Source organism: Bos indicus x Bos taurus, chromosome 18, assembly GCF_003369695.1.
Source record: "Bos indicus x Bos taurus breed Angus x Brahman F1 hybrid chromosome 18, Bos_hybrid_MaternalHap_v2.0, whole genome shotgun sequence".
Lineage (NCBI taxonomy): Eukaryota > Metazoa > Chordata > Mammalia > Artiodactyla > Bovidae > Bos > Bos indicus x Bos taurus.
Window position 1 is genome coordinate 1,782,129 of NC_040093.1, and position 24,417 is coordinate 1,806,545.

A 24,417-nucleotide genomic window follows, 5' to 3' on the forward strand; every position below is an offset into this window, starting at 1 on the left:
ATGGAGAACCTCTGGGAATAGAGATTTCTTTCATTTCACCGCCAACATCTTTGGGTAGACCAGAAGTTCTCATGTGGGGTGATACTTCAGCGCCCCCTCCTGGAACTTGTCTGCAATGTTGGCACTATTTCAGGTTGTCCCAAATTGGTGCCCCTCTACTAGGCTCTGATGAAGAAGCAAATGGCAACCCACTCCAGGGTCCTAGCCTGGAGAATCCCATGGACAGAGGAGCCTGGTGGGCTACAGTCCACGGGGTCGCAAGAAGTCAGAGATGACTGAGCAACTAACACACTAGACTCTAGTGGATAGAGACCATTCTAAACACGGTGCGGTGGACCAGGAAGACCCCCTGAACAAAGAACGTTCAGGTCGCAAATGTCAGTGACACTCTGGGGGATGCATTTCAGAAGGAATTAGGTACAATTTTCTGGCTCTCCAACACAGTAATCACTAAGTAACCACATGAAGCTAATCGATGTAAACAAATCAATCTTAAGTAAAATTCAAAACAGAGTTTCTTGGCAGCTCAGGGTAGGATTCAGCCGCCGAATGTGGCCAGAGGCTACCGCCCTGGACGCTGCAGATACACAACATTTCCGTGGTCACTGAAGGGTCTGCGTCAGGACTGGTTTAGATCCCTTAGGTTATCACTTACCGTGGCCCCCAGAAAGCGAGGGTGTGGGCTTGCAGCTATGAGAACGTGAAGGAGCACAGTCTCCTGAAAAAACCTTATCAGTGCATCTTGGGGACTCTTGGCTCCTTGCACGGTCCTCTGGGCACTTTGAGTCTCAGAGTGGCCAGTGCCTGCCCCAAAGGGCACCCCCTCTCCTGGGAGAGATTAACCAAGTGGTTACTGATAGTGTTAGATAAACTCTAACACTTCGCGGGCACTTTCCATCTGTCAGGTCCGGTGCTGAGCACTTTCCACAGATGAGCTCATGTAACCTTCACCAGAATCCTATGAAATAGGAACTAAAATGATCCCCAACGTATAGGGAAGTCACCCAGGCTCACCAGAGCTGTTTTTAAAGGTGGTTGTTTCAAATTTTGCACATATACCAAGACTATATTACTATTTTTATAGTATACTTTACAGGATTTAAATTTCCATAAACTATATATATATATATATATATATATATATATTAAAAACACATATCTGTTCACCTTTCTGTTCAAACTGCACTTTTCACAGCAACTTTTTGGTTTATCTACTCCAGGAGCTGGCACAAAAAAATTCTTTAGGACAAGCATGGGCAGATGATGACCATCCAGCCCACAGACTGTAAATAAGGGCATGTTGACATAACTCCATCCATCCTTAGGACTGTCTAGGACGGGTTCATGCAAAGAGGAGCAGCTGCGACACAGACCTGATGGCTCAGGAGTCTAAAGTACCTGCCACACACCCTGGCCAAGAAAGGTGACTGACCCGGACTTGAATAGCCGCAAACTGCGATCCACACGGGTGAACGTGTGAGAATGATCAGCAAAAGGAGGGAAACTCTTGAACTTCCCGTGCCCGTGATGCCCAACGTTAAAAGATATTTTGTGTTTGAGTCCAGGACACATGCTATTAACACATACGTGTGTTTCGACCTGTGTGGCATCTCTTCTTACTCTAAGCACAAGTTTAGAACCACTGACTTACTCTTAGGACCTGCACAAGGTCATTCTCGTCCCCTTAAGACCTGCCCATCATGACCTCCTATATCGGTTTCTCGAAGCAACGAAAACAAGAGGCCCCCGACCCTCCCCCCTGATAACCAAGTTGCCGCGAACCTCTGACGCCTGCGCTGGTGTCAGAGGCGGTTTGAACCACCTGACTCGGCCTTGGGGGCGGGCTTGGGGGTTGCGCGAGTCGCCGAGCGGCTCAGCCTGTACATAAGCGCGCGTTTGTCCACCGCGTCCCCGAGCGCCTCCGGAGCCGGCTCTGCTCAGGCACCAAGGACGCTCGCGGAGCCAGCCCGCCTGCCCTGCCCAGCCGCCCAGACCGAAGCGGTCCCGAGGTCAGTCCCGCGGCCGCCGCTCCGCGGGGTCTGCGCCCGCAGGGCGGGGGCGCGGGCCGGGGGTCCCCGCGAGCAGGGCGGGGGCGCCCCGGGAGGAGGTGCGGGAGCGGGGGCTGCCGCCTGGGGGCCCCGAGACCCCGGGGCGCGGGCGGTGGGGGCCCTGGAGAAATCCAAGTTTTCCCCTGGAGGCGATGGAGACCCTCGGATCCCTTCCACCTCGGGGAGACTCCAGGTCTAAAGATTTCACTGGTCACTGGGAGAAACGAAAACTGAAGGCGACAGAGGAGGCTGGGGTGTCCGGAGGCGGGGATGGCAGGGGTCCCCTCCAGGGCAGGCAGCGGGGAGCCCGGGTCCTGGTCCCCAGGTTTTGGGGGGCGGGAGGGCGGACCCGGGACTTCGCAGTTTGCTGGAGGAGGCGGGAGGCACAGGTTTGCTCTGCACACCAGAGAGGGCAGTCGGTATCGGGCTCAGGTAAGGAACTGGCCACACAGAAGATGGGAACATGATTCTGGGGGGATCCAGAGGGCGGTGTGATGGGTGGGGAGCCGGGGAGACCCTCTGGGTGAGTTTGGGGTTCACTAAGGGCGCAGAGCAAGGTTCACAGATGAGGAGTGCGCGTGGAAAACAGCTTTTGCGCCTCCAGTGGTTCTGTGCGCCTGCGTGGCTGCGGGTGGGGGCTGGGAGCACGTTTGGGGCGCGCGGTTTTGAGGGGCAGCCTCTGGGGGAGGGGCCGGGGGAGGCTGAGGGTGGGTCTGGGGTCCCCCAGAGGGAAAGTGTACTGGCGAGGGTGGGGGGTCACTCCAGCCTGTGGGTCTGCCTCTGTGCCTGTCTGGAGGGTGTGTGTGTGTGCGTGTGTGTGTGTGTGAGAGTGTGTGAGAGAGATCAGGACTGCCTGTGAGGAGGGTGCTCAGCACTGAGCGGCAGGCCTGCCCGCCTGCGTGGTGGGGTCTCTGAATTTCCCTGGGCTTGTCTGCAGGTGTGTTTGCGTCATTAGGCCCTGGTTCCCGCAGTCTGCATCTGAAAACGTGTGTTTCCACTGACTGTGTGTGTGTGAGCGTGTGCGTATCTGGCCTGCGGGTCCCGCGCTGTTTGACGCACCCTGTATTTGCAGGATTATGCGTGAGGGTCTGCGATGGGTCTCATGCCTCTTCGAAAAAGGCTTAGAGGAAGAGGTTTGACGCTAGGTTACCAGATAATGTGTGCTCAGTATGTTTTTAAGCATATTTGATCCTCATGTTTAATCATTTATAGTCTTAATTTTCATGGAGGGGAAAGCTGACAGCCCAAGAGGTTAAAAAACCCAGAATCCGGGCCTGCGAGGTTAAAATGCAGGCTGCTTTCTTAAATTCAAACTTCAGACAGATACTGAATTACATTTTAGTATAAATGTGTCACAGATATTTCCTGGGAGCCCATCTGTAAAGATAATCTAATACATTTTTAATAATTTTTTTTAAATGTAGATATGACCCACACAGTGTTTAAAGACTACTTAAACTAAAACTTGATTCGTGTATCTGAAATTCAAATCTCCATTTACTGTGTATTTATTATAACATTGCTGTTGTTAAAACGTGGCCAACTTGATCGTTGAGATCCCCAGCTAGTGACTGGCAGGCTGGAATCCCCCAGTTCTCACCCAAGACACACTGGCCACGTCCTGCCCAGGGTGATGCTGGGGCGGAGGTGAGGAGCCCACACTGAGCCTGTGCCGAGCCCCCTCCCTGTAGGCCTGGCCCCACCCCAGGGCTGTGCTGGGGGGTCTGCGGCCGGCCCCTCCCCTCACCGCCGACCTGAGGGTGAGACTGAAGCCTCGTGTACCTGGAGGGGCCGAGGACAGGAGAGGGGGGGCCTGTCTGAACCCCTTGGGCAGGCTGCCTGGGAGCCCTGGGACGGAGCTGAAAGACAGCCCTGGGACTGCTCCACGGGTGCGCTTACTGAGTGCCTGCTGTATGCCAGCCTCCAGAGGCCCTTTCTGTACTAGTTTGCTGAGCTGCACATCCAGGGTCCTGGCACTTCGTGTCATATTTCTTGTGTTTCTTAAAGGATCATAAACCCACGGACCCTGCCCTTTCCCTTGCCAGACACCATGCCACACACTCCCCAAATCACACACTGGACCTTGAAGCAACTCTATGCGGGTGGCATTGCCAACATGTCCGTTCAGCTGTTGGGGACCTGAGGACTTGGGGAGGGGATGGAGCTGTCTGAGTCCACCTGACCTCTGAGAGCCACACCCGGGCCCCCCGGCTCCACCGCCCAGGCACTAACTGCTCTGTCTCCGGTCCGTAGGGAGCACCTGTGGAGTCACCATGCTGCCTCTGAGCACCATCGAGAGCCAGGAGACCGAGCCGGTGAAGACCAAGCCGCCGAAGAAAGGAGGTGAGACCCGGAAAACTGTGGGCAGGCGGGAGTGGGGAGGTCTCCAGGGCAAAGCAATGATCCTGAAGATTGGCCCTGTCACCAAATGTCTCCACTGGCTCTTCCGGGCAGGGACACCCAGGATACAACCTCCCTGACATCACCTCCCGTCAGCGGGTCCCATCACGGCCCGCTGGGAGCTCCTGGGAGCTGAGCCCGTTTGGGCCCCTTTTTGTGGCCTGGACACCCCTGTTTTCTTACCCCAGACCCTTCCCTCCCTGACACTTCCTGTCTGTTCCCTGGGGGCCTTTGGGTTACAACTGAATGAAGGTCTCACTCACTCCTAGGTGACCTCCAACAAGTGTCCCTACCTCTCTGTACCTCAGTCCGCTCATCTCTAAAGTGGGTTGATGATAATACCCATCTCAGAGAGTTATTATGAAGAACCACATAAACGAATGCGTGTACAATACTTAAAAGCACGTTTGGAACACACTCCACACGTATTAGCTCCGTTACGGGTTTCATGATGAAGACTATTATCACCAAGTTTCTCAAGCCTCAGAGGGTCAGATGGTCTCATGACTCTTTCCTCCTCCCTCAGGCTTCTTTTCTAAGAAGCCTGATGTTCTGCCGAAGAAGTCCAAGAAAATGAAGGGAACGGTGTCCTTCAGAGTCCTGCCGTTCTGCCCGGCGGTAAGCCTGTTTGCTCCCTCCCTTTTCACCGGAGGCCCCTGGCTGAGCGATCACACAGATTTGCCACCCTCTCTGCTCACCAGAGACCCTTGGGTGCCCAGGTGGCCCTTGCCCCTGCCTTGTCCTGGATGTGGCCCCAGCCTGTGGGGCGGGATGGTTTTCCTTGAGGGTGCTGCCCTCTTTCCTGCCTCCTCCTTGCTAATTCCAACTTCTGCTCCAATGTCACCTCCTCCATGAGGCCTCCCTTTCTCCCTTTCACCCCGTTCCTCTCCAGCCCCTTGCCTTCCTGAATTTTCTTCAGAGTAATTATTGACAGCATACCTTGTACCTATTTTTCAACCATCTCTCTCCCCTACTAGAGTAGTTTTGTGGGGTCAAGAGCCTCTTCTGTTGTTCAATGACATATCCCCTCTGCCTAGCACAGATGTAACCAGCGCCAGGCACGCAATCTCTCGGGCTGATTAAATGAGGGCATAAGTCAGGGAACGGTCCCTCCTGCGAAGGCAGCTGTGGTCTTGTCCACCTGGCTACCAGTCCTCCTTCTACAACACCCTTGTTTTTCCAGCAGGAGCTAGCACAAAAATTTCCCTAGGTCAACGGTGGGCAGACTACGGTCATTCAGCCCACAGCTTGTTTGTGTGAATAAGGGTTTCTTGGCACATCCACCCCCAACCTTAGGTAGAGTCAGGGCTGTTTTCATGTAAAATCCAGTAGCTGAGACGCAGACTGGATGATCCAGAAAGGCTACGCAATTTGCCATGACACTTTCCACGACAGTGGTGAATGACGGTGCTTCGAATAGATGCAGGCTGGCATCAGTTCAGGAGAAGGTGTGAGAATGCTTAGAAAAAGGAGGGAAACTCTTAAACTCTTGTGACTCTGATGCACGGGGTGGATACTTGCTGTTTGGGTCCAGCACATATGAGACATACATGTTTCTACGTGTGGGGCCTGTGTTTCTTCGTATCTGAGTAACAAGTTGAAGAGCCACTGCTTACCTTGCTACCTGCACAACTGAGTCTCCTCCACCTAAAGCCGCCCAAGGCCACCCTCTGTATCAGTTTCTCTAAGCGGTGAGGAGGAGGAGGCCCGGGACCCTCCCCCCAAAATAAAAGTGAAGCCCGCACGCCCGTGCTGGCGGCAGGCACGCTGTTAACCACCCGCTTGTGTTGGGGGTGGAGGTGGGGCGTCGTGAGTGATGCGGAGCCGCTCGGCGCTCTTCATTCCTGCGAGTTCACCCGCAGGTGCCCTGGACTTCGGATCCAGCCCTGCCCGCGCCCCCAGGACAAGCGGTGAGCAAGCCGGCGCGCTCCAGCCCGGACATCGAGACCGAGCCCGAGGCCGGGGCCGCAGGTCGCTCCCGCGGCCGCAGCTCCGAAGGGTCCGGCCATCAAGGTTGGAGCAGTTCGGGGCGGGGGGCGGCGGGAGGGCGGAGGGGGATCTCCGCGGGGAGGGCGCGGTGGGGGCTCCCCGAGGGCGGCGGGAGGCCTCGGACCCTTCCGAGCCGCGCGGGGACTCCGGGCCCCAGGATTTCTGGGGCCACTGTGGGGAGCGAATCCTGGAGGGGACAGAGGAGTGGGTGCCCCGCGGAGTTGGGTGTCCGGAGGCGGGGATGGCGGGGACCCCCTCCAGGACAGGCGGAGGGGGGCCCGGGTCCTAGTTCCCAGCTTTTGGGGGCGGGAGGGGCGGACGCGGGGACTTTGCCGTTTGATGGGGGAGGCGGAGGTCCGGGGGCTGCTCCCAACCTGGGAGGCCCGCGGGGTGTCAGGGGTCAGCTAGCGAGTGCAGAATGAAACATAGGCTAACGACTTTATGGGGAGTCCAGAGGGCAGTTTGCAGGAGGCAGGAGGCCCTATGGATGTGTTTGGGGTTTCACGGAAGACGCATGAGAAGTTCGCTGATGAGAAGGGCGCGTGGAAAACAGCTTTTGCGCCTCCAGTGGTTCTGTGCGCCTGTGTGGCTGTGGGTGGGGGCTGGGAGCACGTTTGGGGCGCGAGATTTTGAGGGTCAGCCTCTGGGGGAGGGGCCCGGGCGAAGCTGAGGGTGGGCCTGGGAGTCCGCCAGAGAGAGTTCCCCGAAACTGATGCATCTTTTCTTTGCGGGATTATATGTGAGGGTCTCTGATTGCATCTTATGTTTCTTTAAAATGTTTAAAGAAGGTTTAAAGAAGGCAGAGGTGTTGATTTTGTTTCCAGATAATGTGTTCTGAATATGTGTCAATTTAACCATATTTAAGCTTCATGTTTAATAATTAATTTTACTCATTTTTTTCTGGAAGGGAGAATTGACATAACAAGAGTTAATAACCCCTGAATTAGAGCTTATCAGGTAAAACGCAGGATCAGTTTAGTTCAGCTGCTCAGTCCTGTCCGACTCTTTGCGACCCCAAGGACTGCAGCACGCCAGGCCTCCCTGTCCATCACCAACTCCTGGAGCTTGCTCAAAACTCATGTCCATCCAGTGGGTGATGCCATCCAACCATCTCATCCTCTGTCGTCCCCTTCCTTTCCTACTTTCAGTCTTTCCCAGCATCAGGGTCTTTTCTAATGAGTCAGTTCTTCTCATCAGGTGGCCAAATATTGGAGCTTCAGCTTCAGCATCAATCCTTCCAATGAATATTCAGGATTGATTTCCTTTAAGATTGATTGGTTTGATCTCCGTGCCATCCAAAATGTAGGAGGGTTACTTACATTTGAATTTCAGGCAAATAATGAATTACCTTTGGACATAAGTATGTCCCAAGTATTTCCAGGGATATATACGTAAACATAGGTTAGTATATTAAATAAATGATTTTTAGGTAGACACTTACCATGCAGTGTTTGGGACTTGTTATCGTGCAATATGACCCGTGTATATGAAATTCACATCTCAGTTTGCTGTGTATTTGTTGTAATGTAGTTGTTAAATCTGGCAAACTTGATCCTTGAGATCCCCAGTTAGTGACTAGCAGGCTGGAATTCCCCCAAGTCCACTCCCCAGACACACAGCCTAAGTCCTGCCCAGGGTGATGCTGGGGCAGAGGTGGGGTCCCCACACTGAGCCTGTGCCAAGCCCCCTTCCTGCAGGGCTGGCCCCGCCCCAGGGCTGTGCTGGGAGGTCTAGGGCCCGGCCCCTCCCCTCACCATGGTCCTGAGAGCAGGACTGATGCCTCCTGTACCTGGAGGGGCCCAGGACAGGAGGGGAGGGCCTGTTTGAACCGCTTGGGCAGGCTGCCTGGTAGCCCTGGGACGGAGCTGAAAGACAGCACTGAGACTGCTCCACGAGTGCACTTACTGAGTGCCTGCTGTATGCCAGCCTCCAGAGGCCCTTTGGATACCCAGTTAGCCGAGCTGCAGCTTCCCGGTCCCAGCACTTGGTGCCACAGTTGTTCTAGTTTTAAAGGGGGGTGAGCCCCAGGTACCACGAGCCCTGCCCTTGTCCTTGCCAGGCGCCATGACAACCGCTCTCCCCAGATCACACCCTGGGCCTTGGAGGAAACCAGCAGGAGCCGTTGCCAGCACGTCCCCTTGGATGCTGGGGACCTGGAGACCTGGGAAGGGATGGAGCTGTCTGAGTCCACCCGAGCTCTGAGAGCCACACCCAGGCCCCCCGGCTCCACCGCCCAGGCATTAACTGCGCTGTCTCCTGTCTCTAGGGAGGGCCTGCCGCGTCATGATGCTGCCTCTGAGCACCATCGAGGACAAGGAAGCCGAGGAGGTGCAGACCAAGCCTCCGGAGAAAGGAGGTGAGACCCACGTGGGGTGGAAAGTATAGGCAGGTGGGAATGGGAGGGTCTAGGGCAAGGTGATGAGGAGGGGTTGACTCTGGAGACTGGCCCAGTCCCACGCAGGCGTCTCCCCCTGGGGAGGGGGCCCTGAGGACACACAGGTGAAGTCACTGACATCACCTCGTGTCAGGCTGTCTGTCACTCCTCTGCTCAGAGTCTGCAGCCTGCAGCAGGGTCCTCACCTCTCTGCCTCAGTTTCCTCATCTCTAAAGCGGGACAATGATAGTGTCCGTCTCAGAGAGTCATTATGAGCAATCAGTTAAGCTAATACATGTAAAGTACATGAGCGCCTGGACATGGCAAGCACTCAGTACGTGTTAGCTTTTGTCACTGGTTTCATGATGATGAAGATACTGAGTTTCTCAAGCCCCAGCAGGCAAGATGGTCTCACACCTCTTTCCTCCCCCCCACACAGCTCTGCTTTCTGAGAACCCTGATGAGCCTAAGAAGAAGCCCAGAGGAATGAAGGGAAGACTGTCTTTCAAGGTCCTGCCGTTCTGTCCCATAGTAAGCCTGCTTGTTTCCTTTCTTTGACCTGAGATCCCCTAGGTTATGAGAGGTCAGGCACATCTACCACTTCCTCTGTGCAGCAGAGACCCTTGGGTGGCTGGGTGCCCCTTGTCCATGCCCCGCCCCCCCCCCCCCCCAGGATATGGCCACCATCCTCTGGGGGGTGTTGCCCTCTTTCCTGCCTTCCTTCTGTTTCCTAAATTCCAATCTCGGCTCCAATGCCACCTCCTCCACGAAGCCTCCCTTGCTCACTTTTGCACCATTTCTCTCTAACCCCCTGCCATGCTGAATTTTCATCAGATAATTATTGCTACCTAAGAACATACCTTGAATCTGTGTGTTCATCATCTGTCTCCCCTCCTAGAGAAGTTGTTCAGTGACATATCCCCTGTCTAGATCAGATGTAACCAGTGTCAGCCACTGTATACACTCGGGCTGATTAAATGAAGAAATGAATTAGGGAACGGTCCTTCCTGCGGAGGCAAGCATGGCCTTGTCTACCTGGGTACCAGTCCTCCTTCTCCTACTAACCCCCTTGACTTTTCTGGGGGGCGCTCCTGTCCCCACGCACTTTGGATGGATTTGATCCCATCCTCAGACCAGCTCCAGGTACGTCCCTAACCAATCAGAGCCTACGTCCCTGACCAATCAGAGCCGGCAGTGCCAAGATTCCCAGTGATTGGGCCTGGGCTGGGCACGTGACTCACCCTTGGCCAATGAGGCGTCTGCTCTGTCTCTGGGTCTTCTTAACAGGCAGGAGGGGAGGCTGGAGAGACCCTGGTGAGAACCAGGAGGCCCTTGGGGAGAGGTCAGGGGAGGCCCTGGGTCAGATTGCCTGCGAGAATGTCTTACCTACTAGTGCGACTAGTACTACTCTTAAAGAAGTTTTCGTATTAGGAATTAATGTGAGAATCCAAGATTTTTTAAAAAACAGTACAAAGATTATCAAAATTCACCGAGTGTTGCCACATTCTATTTGCATGTTTTTTAAAATATATATTTAGATATAATATTGATGGTACTCAAGATTCTGCAAAGCACAGGATGCCCCCCCACACACACACTCTGCAAGGAATGACAAGACCCCAAAATGTCACTAGTGTGACACTGACATTCCCCTCTTGTTTCTTTGTTCTCTTTCCTTCCAGCCGAGTGTCTGCTTCAGCTACTACCTGGAACCGGATGACGCTGAGCCTGAGCCCGAGCCCGAGCCGGAGCCCGAGCCCGAGCCCCAGGCGGCTCCTGACGGTTCGAAATCGGACCCGAATTGCACCGTCGTTCCTATGCCTGTGCTGGAGTTCCGCGAGGTCAAGGTGTGCGAGTGCCCCCTGTGCTGCCTCAGCTTCGTCACTGCTTCCTAAACGCTGAGGGCCCTCCGCTTTCCGCTCCTGACCGCGCGCCCCCGAATCATGCATGCTGGGCTACCGTAGTGTAAAATCCCCCAATACAGCGGCTTCAATAAACCCAACTTGCTGTCTCTCTCAAGGCTGTGTGTGGTCTGTGTGTGAAACTCCCAGGACCGGGGCGGTGCAGCTCTGTGGAGTTGGGCAGCCAGGGTCCTTTGACCTCGGAGCTCTGTGCCACGTGGCTGGAGAGGGCTCACCCCGACACCCAGTCCACATTCTGGTTCGGGGCAAGTAGGGGGATGAGGAGAGAGGAAGACATGCTTCAGTCCTTCAAAGGGTGACTCCTACAAGAAGCCCAGATCACTTTTCCTCACAGCTCATTGGCCAGAGACGGTCACATGGTGACATCTAGTTGCAAGGGATGCCGGGAACTGTAGTCCTTAGCCGGGCAATCATGTGCCATCCAATAGCTTCTATCACTATAGCAAAGGAGAATGGATAATGTGTTCACCTCCGACTGGGTGTGTTATGTTAATTTATCCCCAGCACGTGTTGTGATGAACACCCAAGTGAATAAATGTATTCTTCAATTCTGTATCTCTCCTCCATTGACCAGAATCTCCTCCCTTTTTATGCAGATAATTAGAATGAGGAACTTTTCTTGGGCATTGACCATGCGGTAGGCCGCAAGCCAGTGTCTTTACACATTTTGATCCCCTTAATGCTCACGACCATGTGGCCAGTTCTGTTATTCTGTCTCTTTCTGAGATAAGAGAACAGAGGCACAGAGTGCCCGTCACTTGCTTCAGGTCACACAGATCATCCAAGCCAGGATTCAAATCCAGGGAGGCTGACTCCAGAGTCTGTGTCAACAGGACTCAGCAGCTAAACAACAACAACCATCCTTTGTATCAGACTCCTTCGGTGGCAAGCAACAAAAACCCTGACTCCGGGCCTTTGCCCTGGCTGTTTACTCCCCTGCAGTGCGCTTCTTCCAGGGCTTTTCTGTTGTTGACTCAATCCGAATCTTTTCCAGTTCCTCATTCTATGCAGGTATTGGTGACTTTATGGCTTATGAGATATTTATGACAGTTCTTTGGTGCTGGCTCGTTTTAAGATTATCACCAGTTTCCAGCCCTCTGTTATATAGGAAAGTACCCACTCATTTCTGAGAAGTAAAATGATCACCCATGAGCTTCAGCACCTCAACAATTTAGAAGACTATAGAGTGAGTTTTCTCTGTAAGATAATACATGCATTTCACAAGAATCCCAAGTCATAACAAGGTGGATTCATTAAAACAAAAAAAGTCTCTCTCTTTCTCTATCTTCTATTTTTTGCAGTTTTAATTTGCTGATATTTATAATCTATTCAGCTTGAGAAATGTCTTTCAAAAGTTTTGCTTTCAAAAACCAGATTTCAGGGGTACAAGCACATATCCCTCAGACTGACTAAAGGAAAAACATGAGGGTTGGTGAGGCAGTGAAACTCCTAGAACTCTCACACATTGTTGCGGAAGTGTAGATTGGTGCTGCTCTTTAGAAGAGAAAACTGGTGGCCGGCATAACTGCACATATGCATGTCCGACCCCAACAACCCCGTTCTTGGGTATATTCCCAATAGAAATGCATATTAAGCTAACAGAGGGTGTGTACAAAAATGTTTCATGGCACCTCCTACACTATTGGTGGGAATATAAACTGGTGCAGCCACTCTAGAGAACAGTGTGGAGGTTCCTTACAAACTAAAAATAAAGCTATCATATGATCCAGCAATCTCACTCCCAGGCATATATCTGAAGAAAACGCTACTTGGAAAAGATACATGCACCCCTATGTTCAGAGCAGCACTGTTTACAATAGCAAGACATGGAAGCAACTGAAGTGCCCATCAGCAGATGAATGGATGAAGAAGATGCGGTGCATACATACAACAGAATATTACTCAGCCATCAAAAAGAATGAAATTATGCCATTTGCAGCCACACGGATGGATCTAGAGATGATCATATTGAGTGAAGTCAGAGAAAGACAAATACCTTATGATATAACTTATAGATGGAATTTCATACAAATGAACTTAGGAAACAGAAACAGATGCACAGACATAGAAAACAAACTTATAATTACCAAAAGGGAAAGGGGTTGGGGAAGGGATAAATTAAGCATTCTGTATTAGGAGATACAAACTGCTATATACAAAAATACATAAGGTCCTGTGGCATAGCCCAGGGAGCTCTATCTAATATCCTGTAATGAAAAATCATATATATTTCTATCTGAATCACTTTGCTGTGCACCAGAAACTAATACATCATAAATCCACTATACTTCCATAAAACAAAAACAAAAATTAACTCATATATATGTGCGCTGCTGCTTCAGTAGTGTCTGCTCTTTGCGACCCTATGGACTGCAGCCTGCCAGTATATATAGGCTTCCCTTGTGTTTCAGACAGTAAAGAATTTGCCTGCAAAAATAGAGGTTAACTCATATATATATATCAGTTCAGTTCAGTTCAGTTCAGTCGCGTCTGACTCTTCGCGACCCTACGGACTGCAGCACACCGGGCCTCCCTGTCCACCACCAACTCCCAGAGTTTACTCAAACTCATGTCCATGGAGTCGGTCCATCCAACCATCTCATCCTCTGTCATCCCCTTCTCCTACCGCCTTCAATCTTTCCCGGCATCAGAGTCTTTTCAAATGAGTCAGTTCTTCATATCAGGGGGCCAAAGTATTGGACTTTCAGCTTCAGCATCAGTGTTTCCAATGAATCATATATATACATATATGTATGTATATATAAACTTTACACATATACATGCATATGTATAAAGAATGTTCATAACAGGCCCGTTCATAATAGTCCCAAAGGGCCAGCTACCCAAATGCTTACATTATTTCTCATCTTTTGTGCTGGGAGTCCATTTAATTAAGGTCTGACCAGAGACCATCCTTAAGGGTAAGGACCATGCTTAACAGACAGGCCAGGCGGGGTGTGTTTCGACAACTGTGTGCCCATCTCAAGAGCGTCTCAGTTGCCACCATCTTGGGGGTTTGAGAGTAGGCCATTGTGAGCAGCAGTGAGTGTGTGGGTATTTGGGAGAGGGGTCACCGCGTGCCTGGGGGGTCTCTGTGTATCTGAAGATTGTGCGGGGTGGGCCCCCAGACCCCAGTGCCACCCCCGCCCCGGGCATCCAGGCCCCTGGGTCTTCGTGGCTCTGAAATATAACACGGTTCTTCCCTGTGAACCCCACTTGCCATCTCCTGGAAGACCTGGGCCCGGGGCGGGGGCGGGGCGGTGGGCCAGATGGGGAAAGGGCACTGGCGGGGCCCAGGTGGAACCCCCGCCAGGGAAACAGTGATGCCGGAAGGCTGGCTCACAAAGTGGGTGTGAGGCCAGAATTTCCAGTCCTCCAACCCTGAGAACAACAAATTTGTTTCAGCCACTGTTTTAACCGCTCGATCCGAGTACCCGTGTGGACCCGGGTTGGGTGCGGGGGTCGTGAGCCGCAACCGCTCGATCCGAGTACCCGTGTGGACCCGGGTTGGGTGCGGGGGTCGTGAGCCGCTCCTTCTGCGCTTTTGTCCTGGTGGTCCCCAGGCACGTTTTTAGGACCCCCGCCCCACGCGGGATGCCAGGGCCAGCACTGCGCCAACCGCCCCCCCTCCCCGACTCCGTGCCCCTGGGCACCAGCGCCGGGTCTCAGCCGGGTTGGGGGGGCGGGGTCAGTCCCCCGCTGCGGTTCTGAAGGGTGGGGGGCGGAGGGGGCCGGGGCTGCAGGGGGTGGCGCTGCAGGCGCAGAGGGAAGGCGAGGGGGCGCCCTGGGAGCGGGTGTGCGGGTGCGGGGTGGTCTCGAGGGGGCGCTGCCCGGGAGCCTGGGAGGGGCCGACCGGCTGGGCGGGCGCGCGGGGTGGTCTCCCGGGAAGGCCCGCGGTTCTCGGCCGGGCCGGGCGCACGGGCGGCCTGGGCTCCCGCGGAGGCCTGCTGCCACCTAGCGGGCCGGCGCCGAGGGGCCCTCGCGGCTGCGTCTTCCCGGCTGGCGGGCAGCGCGGGGCTCACGGCCGGGGCCACAGCAGGGGATCTGAGACCCGCCCCCCCCGGAGAGCGGGTGGCGGGAGAGGTCTTCTGACCCTCACCGGCTAAGAACAATAAAATTGTCGTTTAGTCGCTCAGTCCTGTCCCACTCTGTGCGACCCCGTGGACAGTAGCCCGCCAGGCTCCTCTGTCCGTGGGATTCTCCAGGCACGAATACTGGAGCGGGTTGCCACGCCCGCCTCCAGGGGATCTCCCCCACCCGGGGATCGAACCCGCGTCTCCTGCAATAGCGAGCATATTTACCCCTGCGCCACAGGCGAAGCCCGAGTGACACGTACGCAGTAAGAATTTTTCACTTTTGCAAGTATGTATAAAAGAAGCAGAGGCTCCTCTGACATGCCCCCGGGGGCTTGCAGCGGGGGGTGGGGGAGAGGTGCAGGTGTGTGTGTGCAGCTCCCCGCTGTTTCTGTTCCCAAGCCGGGAAGGGGCAGGAAAGGGATTGAAGGGGAAGGAACTGAGGCTGGTTTCTAACTCCTGCTGGAGATTTTCCAGTTGCAGTCACCCAAAGCGAGACCCTGAATCCTTGAGCTGAACCCCCTGAGGGGCAGAGAACAGGATGGGGGAGGGGAAGGGGTGCAAACCCTCCATCAGGCATCGGCTGCCAAGTGTGTATTTTTAAAATAATAAACGTGGACTTCTGGTTTCAGAAATGCCATCCGGTACACAGTGGTACTCAGTCCAGGGTTTAAAGTCACCTAGAGGCACGGCCTCCTGAGATGAATGTAAAGTCACGACTGGGGAAATCCTCGAGGGCTTTTGGAAATGATGTCGCTCTGCTTTCGGGAGTAATGAGGCGAGAAGGGGAGATGAGCGCCGTGCTCGAAGGTCTCCATCCTGCCGGACCTGCCCGGCTCCTCTCCCCCGGGGGGCCGGGAAGTGACTCCTTTCACAGCCCCCTGGGAACCTGTGTTTGCTGTGTCCCCGTGAGGGAAAAATGAACTCATGTTTGCCACCTTTTTGCCAGGTATCAAAATGGCCTTTCTGAGAGCGGATTCGTATATCTGTCTGACTGAGTCCCTTCGCTGTACACCTGAAGCTGATACACAGCACAGACCTGTGCAACAGTCTCCAGCCTCCCCAGCCAGCGGGAGAGATTCTTTAATGTCTCAGCCAGCAGAAAGCCCACAAGTTAGGTACGTAGACTGCAAATTCTGACCCCTCTTTGAGTCACTCATCTCTGGGTGCTTCCGTGTGTCTCACACTCTACAAGACACATGCTAATAAGTCTTTGTGGGTTTCGCTCTCATTCACCTGCCTTGTCCCAGTTTCTGTCACAGAATTTGGGGTCTATATACCTAACTTGGTGGGGGGTACACAAGACTGCCCTCTCTTTAGACACCAGACAAGTGTTCTGCGGGTTCCCAGGCTGCCCACTCTTCTGATCATTTGGCCACAAATTTGGGATTCCTCAATTCCCTCGAGTTCTGTTATTCACTAGAGGGGCTCACAGAATTCAGGAAAGCGCCGTGCTCACAGTGTGATGTTATATATGTGGATATATACATTAATAGCTATTTTTATTCATTTAGCTGTGCCTGGCCTAAGTTGCAGCAGGCAAACTCTTAGTTGCAGCATGTGGGATCTAGTTCCTTGACCGGGGATGGAACCGGGGCCCCCTGCACTGGGAGCGGGGAGGCCCAGCCCTGGCACCACCAGGGAAGTCGCTGTGATGCTCAAATGCAGAGATGCACTGGGCTTTGGGGTCCTCGGGGCGCCTCCCCTTCCTGCACATCCAGGAGTGTCCCCAGGGAGGCTCATTCAAGCATTGAGGGTCCCAGGTCTTTGTTAGTGTTTCATCATGGGGGTCCCGGGTCTTTGTTAGCGTTCCATCATGCAGGCTGGGTTGATTTCATCATTTGCCACATGATTGAATTCCATCTCCTGTGCCTCCTCCTCCCTGGAGGTCAGGGTGATGTTTATCGTCCGCTCAACATTCTCCATCACTCGGCTCACGGCCCTTCAGATGTGGTGCATGTTTGCGTCTGTGCTCGGGCTCATAAATGTTCAAAGATATGCAGGAGATAGATCACACTGTACAAAAACACATTCTTCACATCACTCTGGCCACTGTTTCTCATCTGGGAGTGGTTGCCTGTCCCCAGAGGGTGCCTGGCAGCATTTTATCACAGTTTGAGGACAGGGGATTAGTGGGTAGAGGCGGAAGACGCTGCTTCCAACAGCCTGTGATGCACAGGATGGCCCCCCAGTCATCCAGGCTCTAGTGAGCAATGCTCTGAGGTTAAGGAGCCCTGAATGTTGTAGGCTGAATGTTATAAAATTCACTTGAACTTTCAGCTTTTTTATGGATGTGGGTATTTATTAGATCTTTAGTTCAGTTCAGTTGCTCAGCCGTGTCTGACTCTTTGTGACGTCATGAGCCACAGCACGCCAGGCCTCCCTGTCCATCACCAACTCCCAGAGTTTACCCAAACTCATGTCCATTGAGTCGGTGATGCCATCCAACCATCTCATCCTCTGTCGTCCCCTTCTCCTCCCGCCTTCAGTCTTTCCCAGCATCAGGGTCTTTTCAAATAAGTCAGCTCTTCACATCAGGTGGCCAAAGGATTGGAGTTTCAGCTTCATCAGTCCTTCCAATGAACACCCAGGAATGATTTCCTTTAGGATGGACTGGTTGGACCTCCTTGCAGTCCAGGGGACTCTCAAGAGTCTTCAAGACCACAATTCATAAGAATCAATTTTTCAGCACTCAGCCTTCTTTATAGTCCAACTCTCACATCCATACATGAGTACTGGAAAAAACCATAGCCTTGACTAGACGGACCTTTGTTGGCAAAATAATGTCTCTGCTTTTTAATATGCTGTCTAGGTTGGGTGTAACTTTTCTTCCAAAGAGTAGGCATCTTTTAATTTCATGGCTGCAGTCACCATCTGCAGTGATTCTGGAGCCCCAAAAATAAAGTCAGCCACTGTTTCCACTGTTTCTCCATCTATTTGCCATGAAGTGATGGGACCGGATGCCATGATCTTTGTTTTCTGAACGTTGAGCTTTAAGCCAACTTTTTACTCTCCTCTTTCACTTTCATCAAGAGGCTCTTTAGTTCTTCTTCACTTTCTGCCATAAGGGTGGTGTCATCTGAGGTTATTGATATTTCTCCCAGCAATCTTGATTCCAGCTTGTGCTTCATCTGGCCCGGCATTTCTTATGATGTACTCTTATTAGATCTTAGGGATACTCATGGGTAAATATATATATGGCTGAGTCCCTTCACTGTTTACCTGAAACTATCACAGCATTGTTAACTGGTTATACCTCAATACAAAACAAAAAGTTTTTTTTTTTTTTTTAGTTGTATAAAGATACGATGACTAAATAAAGTATTTGCATGGCAGCAAGAACCACGGGGGTAATATCATGTTCAGGGGGGATGATTTTTCCTTTTTGTCTTAATAATATTCTCTTTCAGCAAATAAAAATCAAGAGTAAAATGTGCATACATTGTTTTTAGGTGATTCCATATTGTGACATCTTAAATATGTATGAACACATATCCTTGTATCTACTCTTGCTGCTCTGATTTTAACATAAGGAGTTAGAAAACCATTAAGGACAGTGTAACCTCCTAGTTATGATCTTTTAAGAGGTGCTGCTAATATATTGAACACAAACTTTTTAACTTTTTATTTTATATTGGAGTATAGCCAATTAACAATGCTGAGATAGTTTCAGGTGGACAGCAAAGGGACTCAGCCATAGATACACATTTTTCCGTTCTCCCCGAAACTCCCCTCGCATCCAGGCTGCCACTTACCACTGGGCAGAATTCCTCATGCTTACAGTAGGTCCTTGTTCGTTCTCCATTTTAAATACAGCAGTGTGCACATGTCTGTCCCAAACTCCCTAACCATCCCTTTCCCCCATCCTTCCCCTCAGCAACCGTAAGTTGAACATACAGCTTTTTAACGCTGATTCTGTGTCGTGCCCCTGGCAGGCACCCTGGACAAGACCCCCATGCATAAGAAAATGTTCGTGAGTTATCTTCAGCCTAGAAAATAAGAAAAAGTGAGAAAAACAAGATCCAGAACAAGATACGAACTTCCAAGAAGTTGACGTGCACTTAAGACAAGTGTGTGACTTAGAAGTGGGAGTCTCCTGACCTCTGGATGTTTCATGTGGCTGCTGCTGCTGCTAAGTCGCTTCAGTCGTGTCCGACTCTGTGCGACCCCATAGACGGCAGCCCACCAGGCTCCCTCGTCCCTGGGATTCTCCAGGCAGGAACACTGGAGTGAGTTGCCATTTCCTTCTCCAGTGCATGAAAGTGAAAAGTGAAAGCGAAGTCACTCAGTCATGTCCAACTCTTAGCGACCCCATGGACTGCAGCCTACCAGGCTCCTCCGTCCATGGGATTTTCCAGGCGAGAGTACTGGAATGGGTTGCCATTGCCTTCTCTGGTTTCAAGTGGATTCTGAGAAAAATGTCTGCTTCTTTAATTAGATGGAAATGTACACAACAGAGAGCTTTGCATCAGGTCTGGCATTTAGTGCGTGATTCCCGGGGACATTCCAAGCTGGGTTGTTGACCTATTTTTCCTCTGGACCCCAAGCTGTGTTAACTCTTTGATGACTTCTAATCAGGAATCAACGATCCCTGTTAGAAATGCCCATCTTGCTGCCCCCTTATCTCCCTTCCTTCCTCAACCACTGTTATTTCTTACTTTTTGTGTTGCTGTTATTGTTCCGTCACTAAGTCATGTCCGATTCTTTGAGACCCCATGGACCGCAGCACGCTGGGCTTCCCTCTCCTTCATCATCTCCCAAAGTTTGCTCAAACCCTTGTCCATTGAGTCAGTGATGCCATCCAACCGTCTCATCCTCTGTCATCCCCTTCTCCTGCCTTCAGTCTTTCCCAGCATCAGGGTCTTTCCCAAGGAGTCGACTCTTCGCATCAGGTGGCCAAAGTATCGGAGCTTCAGCTTCAATGTCAGTCCCTCCGATGAAGGATTGACTGGTTTGATCTTGCAGTCTAAGGGACTCTCAAGAGTCTTCTAATAAAATTGTAGTCAACATATAAACTGCCTGTATAGATCTCAGACACCACTTTAATCATTTGACATATGATGGGGTTCAGAATACCTCACCCCAAAATATGACACCTGGCATATTGAAGGTGAAGCAGTTTGAGAAAACAGCAGAAGCAGGAAGTTCACTCTCACTTCCCCTTCCCCCTTCTTCCGTAAAGCAAGTCATAATTCCCTAATGGGAGAGGTACCCTCCCTATACCAGGAGCAAAGGAGCATTCTTATCTGTACAGGCTGAGGAACACTTCCAAGAAGAAGACTAACACACGGGCCTTGCTAAGTTTCTGCCAGCTTATTACACTTAGCTCTTATTCCTTAATCTATCATATTCTTCCACAACTGTCCATGCCTCATCAAACCTAGTTTGAAATACTCAAGTCGGTTTCTTTAGGTCTTCATTTCCTTAGGAAGGCTCCTGTGTCAGTTAAAACATATCAAAATAAGTTGTAAGCTTTTTTCCTGTTAATCTGTCTTTGTTGGTTAATTTTCAGACCCACCCAGCGACCCTCAGCAGATGGAAGAAAAGATTTTCCACCTCTACGAATTTTAATCCTTACATTTACTTGCTGTCCTTTTATTTTAGAAGGACAAAATGAGGCTCAGAGAGCTTAAATGACCTCCAAATTGTAGGTTTTCAGATAAAATACATAGGAGAGCCCTTCTGGGGAATCCCCCACACCAGGGGTTTGTGAACTGCATGTGTATACCTAAAAAGTCATCACCAAATCTCAGGTTATAGGTTTTCTCTTATGTTCTCTTCCTGGAGTTTTCTAGTTTTGGTTTTACATTTGGGTGTGTGATCCATTTTGAGTTAATTTTTGTCACAGGTATAAGGTCAGTGATAAGAATACTAACCATTATGTCATCATCATCATAATCAACATCACAATGCATAAAATAATTATTGCACGTTTCACTGTACTTTCCCTACATATCTTGAGGCCCTGATAAATGTTCTTTAGTTAAATACAAATGGCTCCTCAACACAGAAAAATATTCTACCTTGCTCATGAAAAATTTCTCAACCCTAGTTTTGGAAAAACTGAAAAAGCATCCTATTATCCTGAGAATGCAGGTTTGCTCACACAGGCTGGTGGGGGTCTGAGATGCAAGTGTCTATGGAAGGCAGCTTAGAAATCTCTATCAAAATGACACACACATTTGCACCGTGGCTCAGCAATTCCACTCCAGGGAATTTAATCTTCCCAGAAGGTGTACACACCAGCAGAACTGCTGAAGCTCATAGTTTTCCATAAATACTGGTAGCAAAGGGATGAAAACAACTCAACCACCCAGTAGTCAGGAACGGGTTAAATAAATCAAGTCACAACAACAGGACAACAGAATTCAAACAGCTGTTCAAAAACAGTAGGCAAATTCTCTTTGTACTGATGTAAAAAGCTCTCCGAGATAAGAAAAGAATTAAGGCATAGAACAATGTGTACAGTCTGCCACCTTTTGTATAAAACAGGTAGGAAATGAGACTATGAGTATTTTTGCAAACATAAAAATATATGTATTATATTTGTACAAATATATAATTATATATAATATGAATCTGTGTGTCATCATGATGTATGTATTATAGTCGGTCAGTCGTATCTGGCTCTTTGAGACCCCATGGACTCTACAGTCCATGACATTCTCCAGGCGAGAATACTGGGTAGCCATTAGCCAATGCTGAATAGTAAGTGGGTAGCCGTTCCCTTCTCCAGGGGATCTTCCCAACCCAGGGATTGAACCCAGGGCTCCTTCACTGCCGGCGGATTCTTTACCAGCTGAGCTACAAGGGAAGCCCAAGAATACTGGAGAGGGTAGCCTATCCCTTCTCCAGCGGATCTTCCTGACTCAGGAATCGAACCAGCGTTTCCTGCATTGCAGGAGGATTCTTTACCAACTGAGCTTCCAGGGAAGCCTTATATTACTGTCAAGGAAGTACTTATATGACTTAAGTATAAATTTTAAGCTACAGTATATACCACATTGTGTCACATTATAGATTGTGTTATATCATCACATTTCTTATTTAGAAAATATATTTTATATTTTAAAATATTTATATCTATTACAGATATATATGTGCCGAGTTTATAGTATATATATTTATATCAATAATAATCACATGTATGTGTGTATAATGCACATATGTATATACATATATCTCTATTTACATATAAACAAAGACACTGTGGAAGGACACTGAAAACATGTTCAAGCTTTCATAATTATTCAATATAATTATTCATAAATATTCAAATAATTACACCTGTCACCTGAGTGTTACGTTGTTTATAGCATGAAAATTTGGTCGGTGGCACATTTTCACTTTTCACTTTCATGCATTGGAGAGGGAAATGGCAACCCACTCCAGCGTTCTTGCCTGGAGAATTCCAGGGACGGGGGAGACTGGTGGGCTGCCGTCTATGGGGTTGCACAGAGTCGGACACGACTGAAGCGACTTAGCAGCAACAGCAGCAGCACACCCACAGTGAGAAGGCTTTTCACTGCATACTGTTTATTTAAAAAAAATTTTAAACCACGTGCTAACTACTGAAAAAATTAGTAAAGCACCTAGAAGAAGTAGTTCCCCGGCCCCTCCCAGCGCTCTCTGTGCAGCGCGGTCCTCGTGCGCCCCCCGGCGGAGCTGGCCGGAAGCTGCCTGCGTTTTCCGAGCGGCGCTGCGGCCGTCCCGCCGTGCACACGCGCAGACCGCGCTGCGCATGCGTCGCGGGTTTGCGCGGCAAGTCTGAGGAGGCGAGGTTCGGTCAGGCGAGGGTGTCCGTGTGCGAGGTGAGCGCGCGGCGACCCGGGCCCGGACGCGACGGAGGGGACCTGGGGGCGAGCGGCCGGCTCGCGGGCAGGGAGGCGCGGGCGTCCCTGAGAGGACGCCGGGGCAGACGCGCCCCTTCGCGGGGAAGTCGATGGGGAGGGAGGCGCGAAGTCGCGGCCCTGCGGGGAAGGGGTGCGGGAGGCCGCGCGGGCGAAGTCGGCTCTGAGGAGGACGCGGCGGCCTCCCTGCTGCTCACGCCCTCTCTCCAATGCTGCCTCGGCCTGAAGGCCTTCCGGAAGGAGGGGTACGTCCGTCCTGGTCCTCCCACGTCGAGCACCTTGCTCCCCACAGCCAGGACCCCGCAGACCCCCCCTTTTCAGGGCCCCTCCGCTCTCCCCTCCAAGAACGCGCTCCTTGGTCCTTGAGGACCCTCCCCGAGGACCCCACGGGCCTTCCCCTTCAGAGACACCTGTTGGCCTCCTCAAGGACGCCTGCCCTAGAAAACCCTCCTTCCCCCTTGAGGACTCCGCCCTTCCCTTCCCTTCCCGCCGCCCCCCCCGTTTCGAAGATCCCCCCCGTTTTCCCCCTCAGAGACCCCCTGCCTTCCCCTCAGGACACCCTCCTTCCCCCTTTAGGACCTCCGCCCTCCGTTTCGAGGGTGCCTCTCAGCCCTCTCTCTAGGACCCCACTCTCGCTCTCCCCGACCAGAAGCACCCGTGTTCCTCTCCAAACCCCCTGTCCCTTTCCCCCAGCCTCCCCCACATTCAGACCCCCCCCCCTTTTCCTTAGGCTCTCCCTTCAAGATAGCGCCCTCAGCCTTGGCCCGGCCTTCCTCCCTCCCCTCTGTCCTGCTCCTGCCTCTCTCCAGGCTCCCGTTTATCTACCTCAGAGGCTCTCCTCCATTCAGCTCCCGCTTTACCTCCTGTCCCACCTTCATCTGCGTTTTCCTCTGGCCCACCTCTGCTCTCCCAGCCCTTACCTCCTCTCAGCCTTCCTGCCGTCCCCTACTTCCGCCTGGGCCCTGGTCCGTCCTTCCCGCTCCTTCCTGTGCCTCTTCGCTCAGCCCTCCTCCTCCACCTCTCGCACCTCTCCTCTCTCTATTCTTTCCCTCAGTCCTGACCCCCTTCCTCTCCTTAGTTCTGCCTCTCCTTTCTGCTCCTCCTCTACCTCAGCCCCACCCCTTCTCTCTGGGTGCCTACTCCCTGGACACCTCTCCTAGCCCAGATTGGTTCTTCCTATCTACCTTGCCCCCTCCTCCTCCTCTGCTCCAGCTCTGCATTCTGCCTGGCCTTGCTTTACTCCTTCCTCCATACCTCAGCACTTCTCTTTTGGTGGCTCCCTTCAGTCCCTGCTTCCTCCTGCCACAGCCTCTGCCCACCTGGAATCTCTTGGTCTTCACTCCCTTCTCCCAACTCTCTTCCCCTTTTCTCTGGAATTTCTTCCTTACTCTGAAATCAAGGAACCTACCACCACTCATATGTTTTTTAGGGACTCTCTGGCTTTTTTTTTTCCCCCCCAAGTATTTAACATTAGCTGCTTTTATCCCTACTTTTCCCTCTCTGGGTGAGGAGAAAGGATTGTGACTCTTGCTGTAGCTTGGGACCTGGCTAGCTTAGGGAGGCAGGCTGCCAGGATTTCACAGTCATTTCTGCTACTCCTTTCTCAGAATCTTATACTGCAGCCTGTAGAGATAGAAATTCAGTTCAGTGGGGGTATCATACATCCAAAAAAAGGAAGTAATAACAAATTTAAAATTGATGGTAGGCAGAAAAGTATTTAGAAAAAATTACAGTCCTGTCATATGTTATCCCACACTAACT

General features: G+C 51.6%; 1 protein-coding gene across 1 annotated transcript; it reads left to right on the forward strand.

Annotated features, from left to right (window-relative positions):
* Positions 1–1,846: 1,846 nt before the first annotated feature.
* On the forward strand, positions 1,847–10,830 carry LOC113875558. The gene is made up of 7 exons (XM_027514060.1): positions 1,847–2,009; positions 4,302–4,391; positions 4,975–5,066; positions 6,311–6,461; positions 8,704–8,793; positions 9,251–9,342; positions 10,494–10,830. The coding sequence occupies exons 2-7, from the start codon at positions 4,322–4,324 to the stop codon at positions 10,704–10,706; spliced, it is 708 nt and encodes a 235-aa protein (XP_027369861.1). The 5' UTR covers positions 1,847–2,009; positions 4,302–4,321; the 3' UTR covers positions 10,707–10,830.
* Positions 10,831–24,417: the final 13,587 nt, after the last annotated feature.